General features: G+C 39.4%; 1 protein-coding gene across 1 annotated transcript in view; it reads left to right on the top strand.

The window, feature by feature from the left end:
- The window catches only part of LOC107694148 (protein lin-7 homolog A-like), a 51,221-nt gene extending 37,846 nt beyond the window's left edge, over positions 1 to 13,375 (top strand). Inside the window, exons 4-6 of the mRNA XM_016493752.1 lie at positions 5,588 to 5,797; positions 8,203 to 8,414; positions 12,387 to 13,375. Coding sequence (XP_016349238.1) covers positions 5,588 to 5,797; positions 8,203 to 8,414; positions 12,387 to 12,411 — 447 coding nt within the window. The 3' untranslated portion in view covers positions 12,412 to 13,375. The remainder of the gene's footprint in view (positions 1 to 5,587; positions 5,798 to 8,202; positions 8,415 to 12,386) is intronic.
- Positions 13,376 to 15,894: the final 2,519 nt, after the last annotated feature.

Here is a 15,894-nt window from a genome sequence, read left to right as displayed (position 1 = left end):
TGAAAACAGTCTTCAATGATCCAAACTGGAGGGAAAGACAGGGTAGCCAGGAGACACACACATGTAACATCGGGATTAGACGTTTAACACAGCACGCTAGACACAGGAAACACTGGGCTTAAATACACGACTAAACGAGAGGATGACGAGACACACCTGGACTTAATGAAGCACAATAGGAACAGGGGCAGGAAGGAAACCAAATATGGGCATGTCACACACGAGGGAAAACTAGGTCATGGAAGGCACATGGGGAGAAAAACACAACACAGACAGTCCATATTTCTGACATATCACCCACCCCTCCCGGAAGGCGCATCCTTGCGCCGAAGAAACAACAGAAGGAGTGACAGGGTCCAGGGAGGTGACGGCGGAGGGAGGAGCCAAGGAGGAAACAGGAGGAGCCAGGGAGATAATTTAATAATAATTAATGCATTTAGCAGACCCTTTTATCCAAAGAAACAGTGCATTCAGGCTATACATTTTTTACCAGTATGTGTGTTCCCTGGGAATTGAACCCACAACCTTTTGCACTGCTAACGCAATGCTCTACCACTGAGCCACAGGAACACAATGATGACAGAGAGATGACAGGAGGGATTTGGAGCATGCGGCGCCAGGTGGGACCCAGGCCACAGTGTTAATGGCGATCCACGGTGGAGCCGACGGAGGGAGGAGCCATGGAGGAGGAAGGGCTGACAACTCCAGGGGGCCGACCAATGGCGGCGGAGCAGGTGGCGGAGGAGCCCGAGGCGGAGAGCTGATGAGCCAGGGTGACGAGGAGGATCCGGAGGGCCGAGGTGGAACTGATGGCTCCGGAGCGACAGAGGACCAAGGTGGAGCCGAAGGGAAGGAGGAGCCTGACGGAGCCAGAGGGATGGAGGAAACAAGGTGCAGCCAGAGGAGTGGAGTCCCGAGGCGAAGGATGGTCGACGACAGACCAAGGCGGAGCCGGAGGGACGAGGGAGCCCGGTGGAGCCAGTGGACTGATGGGCCATGGCAGAGAGGAGGGAGCTAGGAGCCATGGTGGAGCCACTGGGTCGACGGGCCGAGGCAGAGTCCGGGGCTTAGAGGCTGGAGGTGGAGGCCAGGGATTCTGCAGCCACTGTGACGATGGAGGATGGCAGACCCGCAGAGCTCGCACCGTACTGATGGTGGGCTGAGGGCAAGCAGAGGGGCTGCCAGACGACAGTGGTGGAGGAGGCAGGAGTGGGTGGGTAGGTGGTTGGGCATTTGTAAGCCTCCGGGCTCTCCGGGCTTAACTTGGAAACAGGAGCCCTCTCTGGGCTGGACGTGCGAACAGGTGCCCTCTCTGGGCTAAACTCAGGAACGAGAGGGACAGAGGTCACCGACGGAGGAGGGAGGAAAGGGGGCAGGTTGGTATATAAGTCAATTACATTTTCCTCCGCTTACTCTTCACCCAAATCCCTTCTCAGCTCACCCTCAGCCACGGTGCAGGGGGTGGAGCTCCTCTCCACGCTCACTCTGTCCACGGCTTTCTCCCTCGTGGCGGGCGTTGTAGCCGGCTCTCGCACCTGACATCATCAGCAGCTCAGGCACCGCAGCTTTGCCGCTCCTTGCGGCGATGGCTCGTCGGTCGTCACGGGCTCGGGCTCTCCGTCATCGGTGGGCTCGGGCTTAAGCTCCACGCAGTGGAGAGATGGTGGGCTGGGCACTGGGTGTGGCTGTGTTCTGGATCGGGGGTAGACGCTCTCCAGACACCGGATGATTGCCTCCCTCCAGCACAGTCCGGTGGTGTCTGGGAGGTCGACGGGGCGGTAGTAGTTGGCCCCGATCCAGAACAGGGAGTTCAGCGCAGCGTCGTCGAACGCCATTAAAACGGCGAGCTGGCTGAACTCCACAGCATACTTCAAGAGGGAAAGGTCCTTGTGGGCGAGGGAGGTAAACTTTACAGCGAGGGAATCCATGGGGCACACGGGGAAAACAGAAAACAATCACTGAAAAAACGCAAAAAATAAACGGAGGGGAACGACACAAATAAAATATTTAGTCGGTGCTGTGTTCTGTCACAACTGCTACTGTGGAGGAACGAAGGAGCGTGGAGACGAAGGAGTTGAAGGAAAACAGTCTTTAATAGTTCAAACTGGGGAAAAACACAGGGTAGCCAGGAGACACACACAGCATCGGGTTAAGACATTTAACACAGCACGCTAGACACAGGAAACACTGGACTTAAGTACACGAGACACACCTGGACTCAATGAAACACAATAGGAACAGGAACAGGAACAGGAAGGAAACCAAATATGGGCATGTCACACACGAGGGAAAACTAGGTCATGGAAGGCACATGGGGAGAAAAACACAACACAGACAGTCCATATTTCTGACACTGTTATAATTATGAAGGGGTCCTTGGAAAATTTTCTCGCCTGTAAGGGGTCCCTGGCCCCAAAAAGTTTGAGAACTCCTACTCTAGGACATTTTTAAAGCTCGTGTTGGCGAACATCAGTAACCAAGGAGGATGGAGCTATAGTGAAGGGTCAATTATGAGTTTTTGGGTGCAAAACAACCTTGACTAACATTATAAGTGGGCCTCAGGGGAAAAATAAAATGAGAAACAAATTCATGACCTTAATATTTAATTAGGCCCTCATCCTATCATTGCTGAAGGACAAGTTTTAGAGGTGACTTATATTTTGGTTTTAGGATATCACGGTTTTATGATCTAAAATGACGTTCCTCTGCCTAATCTCTTGATTGGTTGGCAATTCATGCACAGCATACGCTTTCAGAATTTTTTATGATTTAAAGTCTTTGTCATTGATTCAGTGTTATAATACATTTTTAATGACACTTGCTACTTTTTAGACACTGATGCAGTTATTGTCTGTGACGTATAGGCTTTTGATTTCAACATAATGAAAACAAAGCAATAATTTTAACCAACAGTATGACTCATTTGAGTGGTGCTGTAATAATATGGAACTATACTATGACAATGGCAATCATACAGAAAACAGCAGTGCTTAGTGTAATTAATATGCTCAGCAAGCAGGTCTCACCAGATGAGCAGAATTAGCATATCAATTAAAGTTCTAATGCAGGATGTAAATTACAAAAGTCTTAGAGTGCCTCAAAGCACCTCGCTTGGTCACTTTGAAAAGTTACTACAGGTTTCAAAAAGCATACTGGACTCAAATCACTAGGCAAAAGGGCAATTAGCATGTGTGAGCAGCTTGCATCTGCGTGCCGTTGGGACAGTTTTCAATCGATGACACATAAATAGGATGAAGAACAGCCCGAGTCATCCTTTGGGATCCCCTGCAGCAACTGTCAATGAGCTCCAGTCGGCTCCATACACCAAGTGTATTGCTGATGTAAATGTTAAAAGCCAATATTCATTACCACAGGACATTCTTTGTGAAGAATATGTCATTATTTAAGATGCAATTTGTAAGGCGTACAATGAGCTTGAATGGGCCATTGCTCAGAATAATGTGAGTACTGGGTTATCTGATGTCCTACAGTTCTTTCAGGTGGCATTAAATGGATAGTTCACCCAAATTACAATTGTGTCATTTTTACTTACCCTCGTGTCAACCCATATGTTCATGGAGAAATTCTGAAAAATGCTCATGCAGTTGAATGAACTATTGATGGAGTCACATGAAGATTCTTCAACTTCTTTCAATGAAAAAAAATAAAACAAGACAGGTTTGAGATGACACAAGAGTGTGTAAATAATGGCGATTTTCAGTTTTTTTGCTGGACTTCATGCATTCCAGTAACTCACAGTAGATGCCAAGGTCATGGGTTTTATTCACAGGGAATGCAGCGTACTGATGAAATGTATAAAGTTGAATGCAATGTAAGTTGCTTTGGACAAAATGTAAATGTTGAACTATCAATTTAATAAGAATGTCATTTTTTAAATCTTTTAATCATCAGCAACCTGATGATTTACAATTCAACAAAGCAAATGAAAGAGTCCAGGCTTCAAAAATGTTTGTTATATATCTACTTATTTTTTCCTCAGAGAGGATGTAGCTGTGAAGGTTGAGAAACTGGAAAGAGGGTGTCTTGCATGCAGAACACTTTCAAACAGCATTTCTTTCAGTGTGACACGAAACACTCAGACAGGGAAGGTGCTGTTCTTTCAGTTTCAGAGATCAGAAAACTGCTTGGATTGCCATTTGGGAATCTGGCGCCTTGCAAAGTCTCCAAAAATCATTGGCATTTTTTTCTCACCGTTTCCTGTGTGTGAATGCCTTAATAATGAGAGGGGCCCCACAGTGCTGCACCTGTAGCTACAGTGTGGATCAGCAGGAAGTGCTTTTGTCTTCCTTCACATTCTCTGTTTCCTGGTGGTTGTGCTTGGCTAACAAAATTCAGACGACAGTGCAGGCAGCAGTGCAGGTTATCGGATGCAGTTTCTCTTTCTGCTGAATTTACAGCACAAACAGAACATGTTGACATATTCTCAGAAGCTGTGGAAAAACGTTGTGGGGTGTACTCCCTGACCAAAAGTATGAGGACATCTGGACACCTTCCTTTTGCTAATACTGTATATCCGCTTTTGACTAGACCAAAGTCTAAGAGAGTCCATCTAAAGGTAAAGCCTCTATAAAGCCAAAGTGGAGCTGTTTAATTTGGCTTTTAAGAATGTAGCATTGAAAGTGCATATTGAGGCTGACGGTTCTTGAATATCAATCCACCTTAATGTGTTTCAAGGGAAAGGGGCCTCATGCCATCAGCTAATAAAAATTGCTGTCTTGAATGCAAAGAAGATCCTTTGTTCTTAATAATGCCAACTGTTATGGTTTTTTAAGTGCTCGAAACTGATATCTAGAGAGCAGGTTTGTATATATTAGCCAATACATAAGGTACAATGCACAACTGCTCACAAAACCATCCATGTTTGAAATGTCCCTCACTGCTATGTTTTAAAGATAAAGTATGTGACTCCATTGGTTAAGCCAGTGTTGCTGTGTTGGACTGGTTAAGATTTTCAGACAAAAAGAGCAATGTTTTAATAGCCTACCACAAAGTTTGTTGATATATCACAACAGAAAAGATACATTAAGTATTAAAGTTTTTGTGCACCCAAAAATGAAAATTCTGTCATCACTCACCTTCATGTTGTTCTGAACCCATAAAACTATTGTTCATTTTAGGAACACAAATGAATATTTTTTATATTTTCTCATAATTTTTGTCAGTCCATTTAAAGTTTAGCTATCAACATTTTCAAGCTTCAAAAAATTAATAAAGACATTGTAAAATTAATTCAGTCTTCTGAAGACTAAGCTTCCATTTAGTACATGTATACACGTTGACCATATTTATAACCATATAAAAAAAAAACATATCATATCATATCATATCATATCATATCATATCAAGTGATCGTATCTCTTCGGGAAATTTGAATTAAACCGTGTGATTTACCCCTTGCTGTTCACCCCCAAACTGTTTGTAGATACTTCAATCAAAAGGCAATCACAAATTTTAAACATCTCAAAATATTATTTTGTTAATAAGCCTTGACAATTTACTGGTCTATCAATATTTCTCAGTCATGTTTCACATTCACTGATATTTTGAACTCTTTGGTTTCTACCAGGCCACAGTGGCGGCATTTGCAGCAAGTGAGGGTCATTCTCACCCGCGGGTGGTGGAACTGCCCAAGACAGATGAGGGGCTTGGCTTCAATGTGATGGGCGGAAAAGAGCAGAACTCACCGATCTACATCTCCCGCATCATCCCAGGGGGCGTGGCTGAGAGGCATGGGGGTCTTAAGAGAGGTGACCAACTACTGTCTGTCAATGGAGTGGTGAGTTGTAGTATGCAGGATCTTTCATATTCTGTAACTCTGTAAAAGGAATATGCATGTGTGTAATTTAAGGATGCATTTCTATGAAAAGGTACAAGATGTAAAGCTCAAGCAATTAAACTTTAGTAACTGAAACGTGGTTATTTGCAAAATAGCAAGAAAATTAATAGGATGCATAATTGGATGGAACCTAACAGGATGGAAATAAAGCAAAAGTCATGAGGGTGTTAACTCAAAAGTAACTGAAGTTAGGTTATTTAAATATATATATTTTATATATATATATAGCAGCAAATTTACACTGTTATACAAGCTGTACACTCACTACTTTACATTGTAGCAAAGTGTCATTTCTTCAGTGTTTTCACATGAAAAGATATAATAAAATATATACAAAAATGTGAGGGGTGTACTCACTTCTGTGAGATACTGTATATATATATATATATATATATATATAGGGTGGATTGTTATGCATTGTTAATACTCACTGATACTTGTGATTATCAAACATAATCACTTCCTAGAGGACGGTAACATTACTGGAATAGTTCACCCAAAAATGAAAATTCTTTTATCATTTACTCATTTTCAGTTTGATCCAAACCTGTATGAATTGCTTTCTTCTGTTGAACATAAACTGTAATTAAACAATTGATTTTCCCCATTGTCTTCCATAGTATGAAAAAAAATTATAAAATTTTAAGTAAATAGGGTCATCAAATGTTCTTCAAAACATCTTCTTTTGTGTTCAGCTGAAGAATGAAAGTTATACAGGTTTGGAACAACTTGAGGATTGAAGAGTAAATGATGACAGGACTTTAATTTTTGGGTGAACTAACCATTAAGTAACAGGTTTATGTTAGTTAGGGCACGGGGAAAACCTAAATAAGCATTAATTTCTTAATAAGTTTCAAATTGTCCAAATTAGAAGCCAGGGAAATGGCAACATCCCCTTAAACTAAAGTAGCATAATCATTAAAATACATTTCTATTTTTACTTATCTAATATATTTAGACATACATGATGGGGACATGAAAAGTTACTGCATAGTAGGAATGACCTGTCAGCGCATAGCTCACTTATCATTAAATGTACAAAGGAAGGATCGGTGAACATCAGGGTATTTTTTTTACATGACTGATGTTGACAGGTTGACAGGTGTGGGGGGAAAACTTAAAGGGGATAGTTCACCCAAAAATTCTAACTCTGTAATAAGTTGTTCCAAATGTGTATAAAATAAGTCAGTGGCTACAGTCAACTGTTTGGTTGCCAACATTCTTCAAAATATATTTTTTTGTGTGTGTTCAACAGAAGAAAGTAAGTCATACAGGTTTGGAAAACTTGAGTATTTTCATTTTGGGTGAACTATCCCTTTAAGTGTTTGTGCAATAAAATAAAATTATAATTTTTAGGGGATGAATTTTTCAGCTGTGTAGAGCTGTCACATAAGATGCCTTCATGCTAGAGGGCCCACTGGCTTTTTAATCGATACAGATCATTTTGGGCTGAAGTGAGATTATTACGGCAGAAGGATTTTTACATTGATCTCAATGAACAAACATTTCCAACAGTCTACAAGGCTGATTGCATCATGGCGTAATACGCTAATAAATCAATTTTTGCAGCTCATACCCATTAGAGACTGAATCTAATCTTTAATTTTACTTAGGCTAAGCTTGACATTTTAAAATAATAAAACTGGACAAACAAGACAGAAAACTTACAGCAGGACTGTATCTAAAACTGAAAAAGACAGATTTCAAAAGACTTTATCTTTTCATAATTCACTGTAAATGTTTAAAATGTGTCAGACTGGAGCCAGATGAGAATTAATCATTGACTGAATCCGAATGAATCTTTCAGTAAAAAAAAGCTGTCTGCTCTTATAAAGCGCTCTGAGTCACTGCTGCAGTGCAAGCCTTTTGAAGCCAGTTGCTTTTCTCTTCTCTGCCATCATTCAAGTTTGTTACAATTCTATTACATGAAGGAGTAATTTTAGTTTATAGAAACTAATGTCCACTGTTTTCTCGCTCAAAGAGGACAGAAGACTTCAGAAAGGATCCATTTGATTTCATTTGCGTCAAAGACTGTAATAGGAAAGCGTTTTATGACAGCATTTGAGAAGCAATTTCTCATTAAACCAAACATGTTACGGTTCCTGAGCTAATAGGAAATTAATGGCTCTTTTGTGCCAAAATGTAATTGAATGTTCATCACCGTGGAGCATTTTCTAGTGCAGTTTTGAGCTGACAAAACTACAGTATGGGTTTGGATGCAATAAAGTTGCAGCAGTCATCAACAAACTATTGAACTTAGACATACACGTTTGGTCCGTTGAATTAGATGACATGAACAACCACAGATTGCTCTGAAAAACCAATTACTGAATTCTTTTTCCTAGAGTGTCGAGGGTGAACACCACGAAAAAGCAGTGGAGCTACTGAAAGCAGCCAAGGACAGCGTCAAACTGGTGGTGCGTTACACCCCTAAAGTCCTGGAGGAGATGGAGGCGAGGTTCGAGAAGCTTCGCACCGCCCGCAGACGCCAACAGCAGCAGCTCCTCATTCAGCAACAGCAGCAGCAAAACCTGGCCGCCCAGCAGAACCACATGTCGTAGGTGAGGCTTTTCATTGCTTTAAGGGTAACAGGACCTCAGCAGGGCAGTTCACGGAGAGGTTAGCTGCCCCGTCACCTCTTGAGGCCTGTGGGAGATACAGTACTACATGCTGCCTGTCACCAGTGGAACGTTGTTCTGAAAACAGACCACTATTGTGTCTGAAACTCAGCTGTTATGTCATAATGTGAAATAATGAATCAATTGAAGCAGCTGGCAAGCAGTGCTGATGACGCTGATGTACGTCTCCGCGGGCCTCTCATTCCTCCAGCTTTATTTTAAGGTCCAATTCTCAGCTATTAACAAACCATTAACTACGCCTTTGCTTCAATAAACTACTTATTTTCTGCTTATTAATAGTTAGTAAGGTAGTTGTTAAGTTTAGATATTGGGTAGGTTTAGGGATGCAGAATATGCTCGTGCAGAATATGTGCCTTATAAGTATTAATAAACAGCCACTATTTTATTAATAGGCATGCTAATAATCAACTTGTTAATAGTGAGAACTGGTCCCTATACTAAATTGTTATCAAGTTCATATATTATATCGTAATTTCAATGCATTACAATGCATTATGAAAAGGTAGGTCGGATTTTGTAAGGACTACATAAAGTATAATGCACAATTGGACTATGTAAAAAGTCATTATGAATTCTCTTTTTTATGTATTACATATCTTTCATGAATTTTATGCATTATATATAACGCATGCAGTACATTACATATGCATTATTAAATACAGGCTTCTTGTATTCTTGTACTGCCATTTTTTCAGTTTGGTGCTAATTGATATGTCATTGTCACACCCCATAGTAGCTTCTGAAACAGTGCCTCCCCTTCTATATAAAAAGAGAAAGTGTATGCTTTCTCATCATCCTTTATCACTTCCATTATCCCTGTTCTGAAATAACAGCACTCTCATTTCCTCAAGACTTCTTTCTTCTTTGCAAATGCAATACAATCTGTGAGAATTCTATTAGTCAAGAGTCTTTTCCAGACAGACCAAAGCACATCTCCTTGTATTAATGATACTCGGCCCATCTCTCGCCTCATTACCTCCTCACACCACACTTAGCTCTGAGCAGCAGTAAAGTTGGCAGCGTTGTAACCTCGCGATAGAAACAAGCCAAGCCTAAAATGAAGCTATAAGCAGTGCCGACGCAAAAGCACGTCCGTGTGGATACACTTCTAACAGAGGCGCTGGCCTCTGTACACTTATCACCAAAGGCCAATTGGAATTACTTATGTATCTCTTGCTTGTGGCTAAATCATTGGCTGTAAAATCATATGTGCTTGTGAGCTGCTGAGTATTTTTGGGACATTATGTCTGGGCAAGAGGATCATGGGGAGAGAGTTGAGCCCAGATCATCCCCTATCAAGACTGGCATGCCGACTAAACAGCAAAGCCGCAGTGACCAGAGAGCACTCAGCCAAAACTAAACCACACCAAACACACACACATCTGAAAAACAAATAAGACTAGTTTTCCAATTGTAGATGGGGGAAGAGGGACGAAATTAATTAAAGGTGGCGAAACACGCACGCCAACTGTCATTGGCTTGTTTAGTTAACACTCGAAGGTGATTGGGCTCTCGGGCGAGATCCCAATTCGTCAGTCACGACTGACGTAACGTCTCCGTTCCCTCCTTCAGGAAACGAGGGTTACACAAGTAACCTAGACGTTCTCATAAACAACTTTGACAGTCATATGATTATACGTTGTAAATGAAACAGCTGGGGTTGCCAAATCCCTATAAAGTTCAAGGTCACACTTTATTTTAAGGTCCAATTCTCAGCTATTAACAAACCATTAACTACGCCTTTGCTTCAATAAACTACTTATTTTCTGCTTATTAATAGTTAGTAAGGTAGTTGTTAAGTTTAGATATTGGGTAGGTTTAGGGATGCAGAATATGCTCGTGCAGAATATGTGCCTTATAAGTATTAATAAACAGCCACTATTTTATTAATAGGCATGCTAATAATCAACTTGTTAATAGTGAGAACTGGTCCCTATACTAAATTGTTATCAAGTTCATATATTATATCGTAATTTCAATGCATTACAATGCATTATGAAAAGGTAGGTCGGATTTTGTAAGGACTACATAAAGTATAATGCACAATTGGACTATGTAAAAAGTCATTATGAATTCTCTTTTTTATGTATTACATATCTTTCATGAATTTTATGCATTATATATAACGCATGCAGTACATTACATATGCATTATTAAATACAGGCTTCTTGTATTCTTGTACTGCCATTTTTTCAGTTTGGTGCTAATTGATATGTCATTGTCACACCCCATAGTAGCTTCTGAAACAGTGCCTCCCCTTCTATATAAAAAGAGAAAGTGTATGCTTTCTCATCATCCTTTATCACTTCCATTATCCCTGTTCTGAAATAACAGCACTCTCATTTCCTCAAGACTTCTTTCTTCTTTGCAAATGCAATACAATCTGTGAGAATTCTATTAGTCAAGAGTCTTTTCCAGACAGACCAAAGCACATCTCCTTGTATTAATGATACTCGGCCCATCTCTCGCCTCATTACCTCCTCACACCACACTTAGCTCTGAGCAGCAGTAAAGTTGGCAGCGTTGTAACCTCGCGATAGAAACAAGCCAAGCCTAAAATGAAGCTATAAGCAGTGCCGACGCAAAAGCACGTCCGTGTGGATACACTTCTAACAGAGGCGCTGGCCTCTGTACACTTATCACCAAAGGCCAATTGGAATTACTTATGTATCTCTTGCTTGTGGCTAAATCATTGGCTGTAAAATCATATGTGCTTGTGAGCTGCTGAGTATTTTTGGGACATTATGTCTGGGCAAGAGGATCATGGGGAGAGAGTTGAGCCCAGATCATCCCCTATCAAGACTGGCATGCCGACTAAACAGCAAAGCCGCAGTGACCAGAGAGCACTCAGCCAAAACTAAACCACACCAAACACACACACATCTGAAAAACAAATAAGACTAGTTTTCCAATTGTAGATGGGGGAAGAGGGACGAAATTAATTAAAGGTCTTCCAAACAAAACTCTGGGAAAAATTACATGCACAGCTGGCAATTTAACGCAAAATTGACAAATTAAGCGCTTGTTTTTTTTACTCTTCAATGAGTGAAATGAAGACAAGTATACTTTCAACTGTGGTTTCTGTTAATAAAAATGTCTAATGTCTAAAATAAACTTGTGTTTTTGTTATTTCAGCAGATGTACAAGAGGAAATATCTTAGTCTGTTGGGGGTTTCAGAGGTCTGCATGTATTGACTTTAACAATGGGGGACCTTGGAGTTACGAAGGTTGAGAAACTGATGTAGACACTAAAATATCTAGTAGGAACAATCCAAAATGTGATTTTTCCTAGCTTAAAAAAATAAGGCTGATATGTGAAAAGATCTCTGTGAAATAAATACAAATCACATAGCAAAAAGAATATAAAATGTGCCAAAAAGTAGGTGATCTTTATATAACCTGCTAGCAAATAAATATGGAACTGTATCAGCAGAAACGTACAATATATTCAAGCCTTCAAGGTTTGTCATAATGCATTCAGCAAATGCCTTGTCTGAGAAGGATACATGCAACGTTTTGTGCAAAAATTAAGCATCTCAACTTTGGACTTTCTTTGTGTTGCAGTACTGGGGTCTCCAGTCCATCCCAAGTCCGAGTCCAAGACCAGATTTTTATGGTTATGTAGCATTTGGCCTTGGCTCTTTTAGTCTCTTGAATCAGATTCAACCTACTGTATTCAGTTCTCGGCCTGAACTTGACTCAAATTAGCTAGTCTTGACTGCAACACTGGTACTTGCCCTTGAGACATTGGGTCATAGTGGTCACATTGGACCAAAGGTTCAAGTCCAGTCTGCTACATTACATGTTATAAATAGCCAAAAATACCAACCAACATTTTGACTGCCCCTTTCAACTTGTCTCTCAGCTTTTGTCCTTCTGGTTTTTTACAGGCTATTCCAAAAGAAGAAAAAGTAGAGGACACTGAGTGAGACTGGCATACTCTCACAGTCGTGATGTAAGGAGGTCCAAGAGATCTCAGAAGAGGACCCTTACTGTTCTGCAGTGAAGACTATCCTCTTTCAATCAACTACCTACAACTCAAAAAGGTTGAAAACTCCATGATTTGTGTTCCAAATTGTTGCTAGGAAAAATGTACATGATGGCATAAAGGAAGGATAGCACTAAGTACATGGTTTTACACTTGCTTGTTCATATTTCAGTTGTCTGGAACCAATCCCAAGTTGTGACCCTCTTTAAAAGTCCCTCTTGTAGTTTTGTGATAATGTGATTTCTCAACATGTATTTCTTAAGCATTCAATGATTTGTTTTTACTATCATTATATTTATGTTGCCACAGTGCTGTACAGTAACTTTTCAAAGGGTTCTTTTGGTGCTGGTGTCTCTGGCGCTTTTTATGTCAGTCATCCTTGATTGGATAACACTGAGGTATTTTATACCATATTGTAGCAAGGAATATTTTGTAAAGAAAATAGATTTAGCAATAACACTTGTTTTGTCACATCCTACTGTCAAATTATGGTTAAAAAGCCCATTTTAAGCGTAGAAATTAATTGAGGGAAAAGTTGCTACAAAACTGTATCTTATGCACCATGTGACAAAAGTCAGACTAAACCATAAACATCGTTTGCACAGAATGTTCTTATAAGATCACTGTATCACAGTGCCATTGACAGAGATTATCTTGTACATTTGGCATATTGTATTGGCAGACATTTAAAGGTAAAGTGTGTCATTTTTGCAAATACTTTCTCAGATTTCACCTTAATTAAAGTAAACTGCATTGATATATCAATTTGTTTGTGCATCCACCCAGTAGCATGAGTTTGAGGCAGGACTTCACATTTGGAAACCAGTAGCAGAAATGTTTGGAAACGGTCCTTATTTTCGCAATTTGTTTTTGTGGCACAGTACTGACACACTACACCTTTAACAGGTCATGCATTCATGAGAGCTGTACAGTTTTGATGCGGTTTTATGGTTGTGATGTCACTACTGAAATGAATTCTAATTCATAAATATTCTATTTAAGTTCAGACATTTCTAGTTGATATTATGAAATTATTTACTATGAGGACAAATGGAATGTCAAACACAGATACATGATATCTACAAATGGAGGTAAATCATTACATAGTATTTTGTTATTTTAAAGTTCTATTTTCAAGTTTATTATCTCAGAGGTTTGAAAAATGATTAATTGTTGTGTTATTTATTGTTATATTTCACATAACCAACCACCTCATTCACTAGAAACATTGTCCTGTTTTGACAATCGATTTAAAAAGCAAGCATTAAGCCACTGAATTTTGTTTTTATTTACAAAATTGCGTTTTTATTTCACAGCTTCATGCCCTCAACACAAACTGTCAAAAGTTGGCAAACTATCAATTGCAGTGCTGTAGTCGTACTGTTAGTTAAAGTCTTATAGAAGCAAAACTGTAAATCAGCAAGTAGTTGAAGACCACCAGTAATCAAAGGTAATATTGTATCTGTGTTATTGTAATTTGATTTGATGGTTTTCCTGCCGTAGGACTTTGGTAGATACTTAAATTAGTTCCTTTGTTGGTTGGTTTTTGAGTAATCTCAGACTGTGGGTAACATATAAGCGTGTCATCATTCTATAGACAAAATCACTCCAAGCTGTGAAGGTGATTTGTTCCTTGATTGTCAATCAGTTTATTTCAATGGATTCTCTTCCCTTTTGTATGTTTACTTATAGAATTTCTAATTAATGACTTGCATTTTTGAGGCTGGACAAGTTGATATTATTATACAGCGAAAAAAATAACAAGTGATATGCAATTGTTATACATATTATATTTGTATAAATAAATATATCTGCGTGTGTGCAAAGCTTCAAATTTTTGTTTCTGATCTGAACTACCTAGAACCATTCAGAACACCCTAGCAAATGCATAGGAACATGCTAACATCTACTTAGAACACCTAGCAACTGCATATTGCAATAATTAATCAACACAATTCAATAAACAAAAAGCTAATATCAAGTAACTTAAATTTTAAACACATACCGTTAGTCCCTTTTTGCTCTGCCAGCCAAAATAGTTGCAAATGAAACCACAGCAGACTCTGTTTCATGGTATTAGTGGTGCGTCGTTCCTGAATGAATCAATACATTTAAACAAAGTGATTGAGTGAACAATTCAAAGACTCACTCGATAGACACAAAAAGCCACTTATCAGTACCTACTTGCATAATGATGTAACCTGCTTTCTTTGTTCATTGTGCTTTGAGTCAAGTTTTCAGAAAATGTTAAAGTTTTGCATACGTAAACTGATGCAAAAGTAAGAAAAGATGGGAGAGTATTCCGTTTTATCCACAGACATGACCAGTTGATGTGTTCAACAGAGGCTGAAGTTACTAGCTTGTGCAGTGAAATTCTTTTACTCATCAGGCATCTAATGGACTGATAAACAACCCAACTGACCTGACAGTGAGAGTAATGCAGAAACTTGCTCTTTATGTAAAAGGGATTGTAAATTGTTACTACAGGCCCTGAAATTTCCATCATTATCTTTTTCGAATTATCTTTTTTTTTAATAGTGATGCTCTTGTCATCTGATATGACAAGTGAATTAAAAAAAGTGTCAGGATATTCAACTAGTCCCATAACAGTCCAACATGGCATAAAGTGTAAGTACAACGCTCTACATTACAAGCAGATAACTTGTGTATGTGACTAAATTTCATGCTAGGAAACAAATAATATTTATCGTTAGCAAGTCTTAGATTTCAATCGCCAGTGACTGAATTACAGGCTTATAATAAGTTGAGCACAGATAATATTTTAACTCACCAACACAACAGGTTTAATGTTCATTAACCCAGCAGTTCATCAGACCTTAGTGTGTTTTGTATTGATATTAGTGGTAGAATTAGTTGTCATATTATTTTCTTATGATTATTGTTGGATTTTAAAAACAATTACCATGTATAATCTGGCAAGTCAGCTAAAAAATGTACTACTCTATTGCTGATGTGTGCATAGAGGGTTGAGCCAGTAAAATATTTTTCTACATTTCCACTGTATATGTTTCCTGAAATAACATTTTGACTAATGAAACTACATGGAAGACGTTTATGGAAAGGGGGACCAGGATAAGTACACATTACTAATGAGATCCAGCTGTTAAATGTGCTTTTTAATTTCTCAAAATCTGTACTAAAAGAGTAAACAAACATAATGCTCATAAATACTTTCGATGTAACATTCTCTGGCAGAAAATCCACACAGCTGAGCAAAATCCTGACAACAATAGATTAACTCCATTGGAAAAACCTCTAGCTAGGACCTTTTTAAAATATTTTATTTATCACTGAGAAAAGTACGCCCATGCCAGCACATTGATTTACGTAAATCAAAGTGGATTTGCACTCAGAACTGTATAGGTCTGGTGAATTTTAAATCGGAGCTA

This window comes from Sinocyclocheilus anshuiensis, unplaced genomic scaffold (genome assembly GCF_001515605.1).
Source record: "Sinocyclocheilus anshuiensis isolate Anshui unplaced genomic scaffold, SAMN03320099.WGS_v1.1 scaffold1003, whole genome shotgun sequence".
Lineage (NCBI taxonomy): Eukaryota > Metazoa > Chordata > Actinopteri > Cypriniformes > Cyprinidae > Sinocyclocheilus > Sinocyclocheilus anshuiensis.
This window is presented reverse-complemented; position numbering and strand designations above follow the sequence as displayed.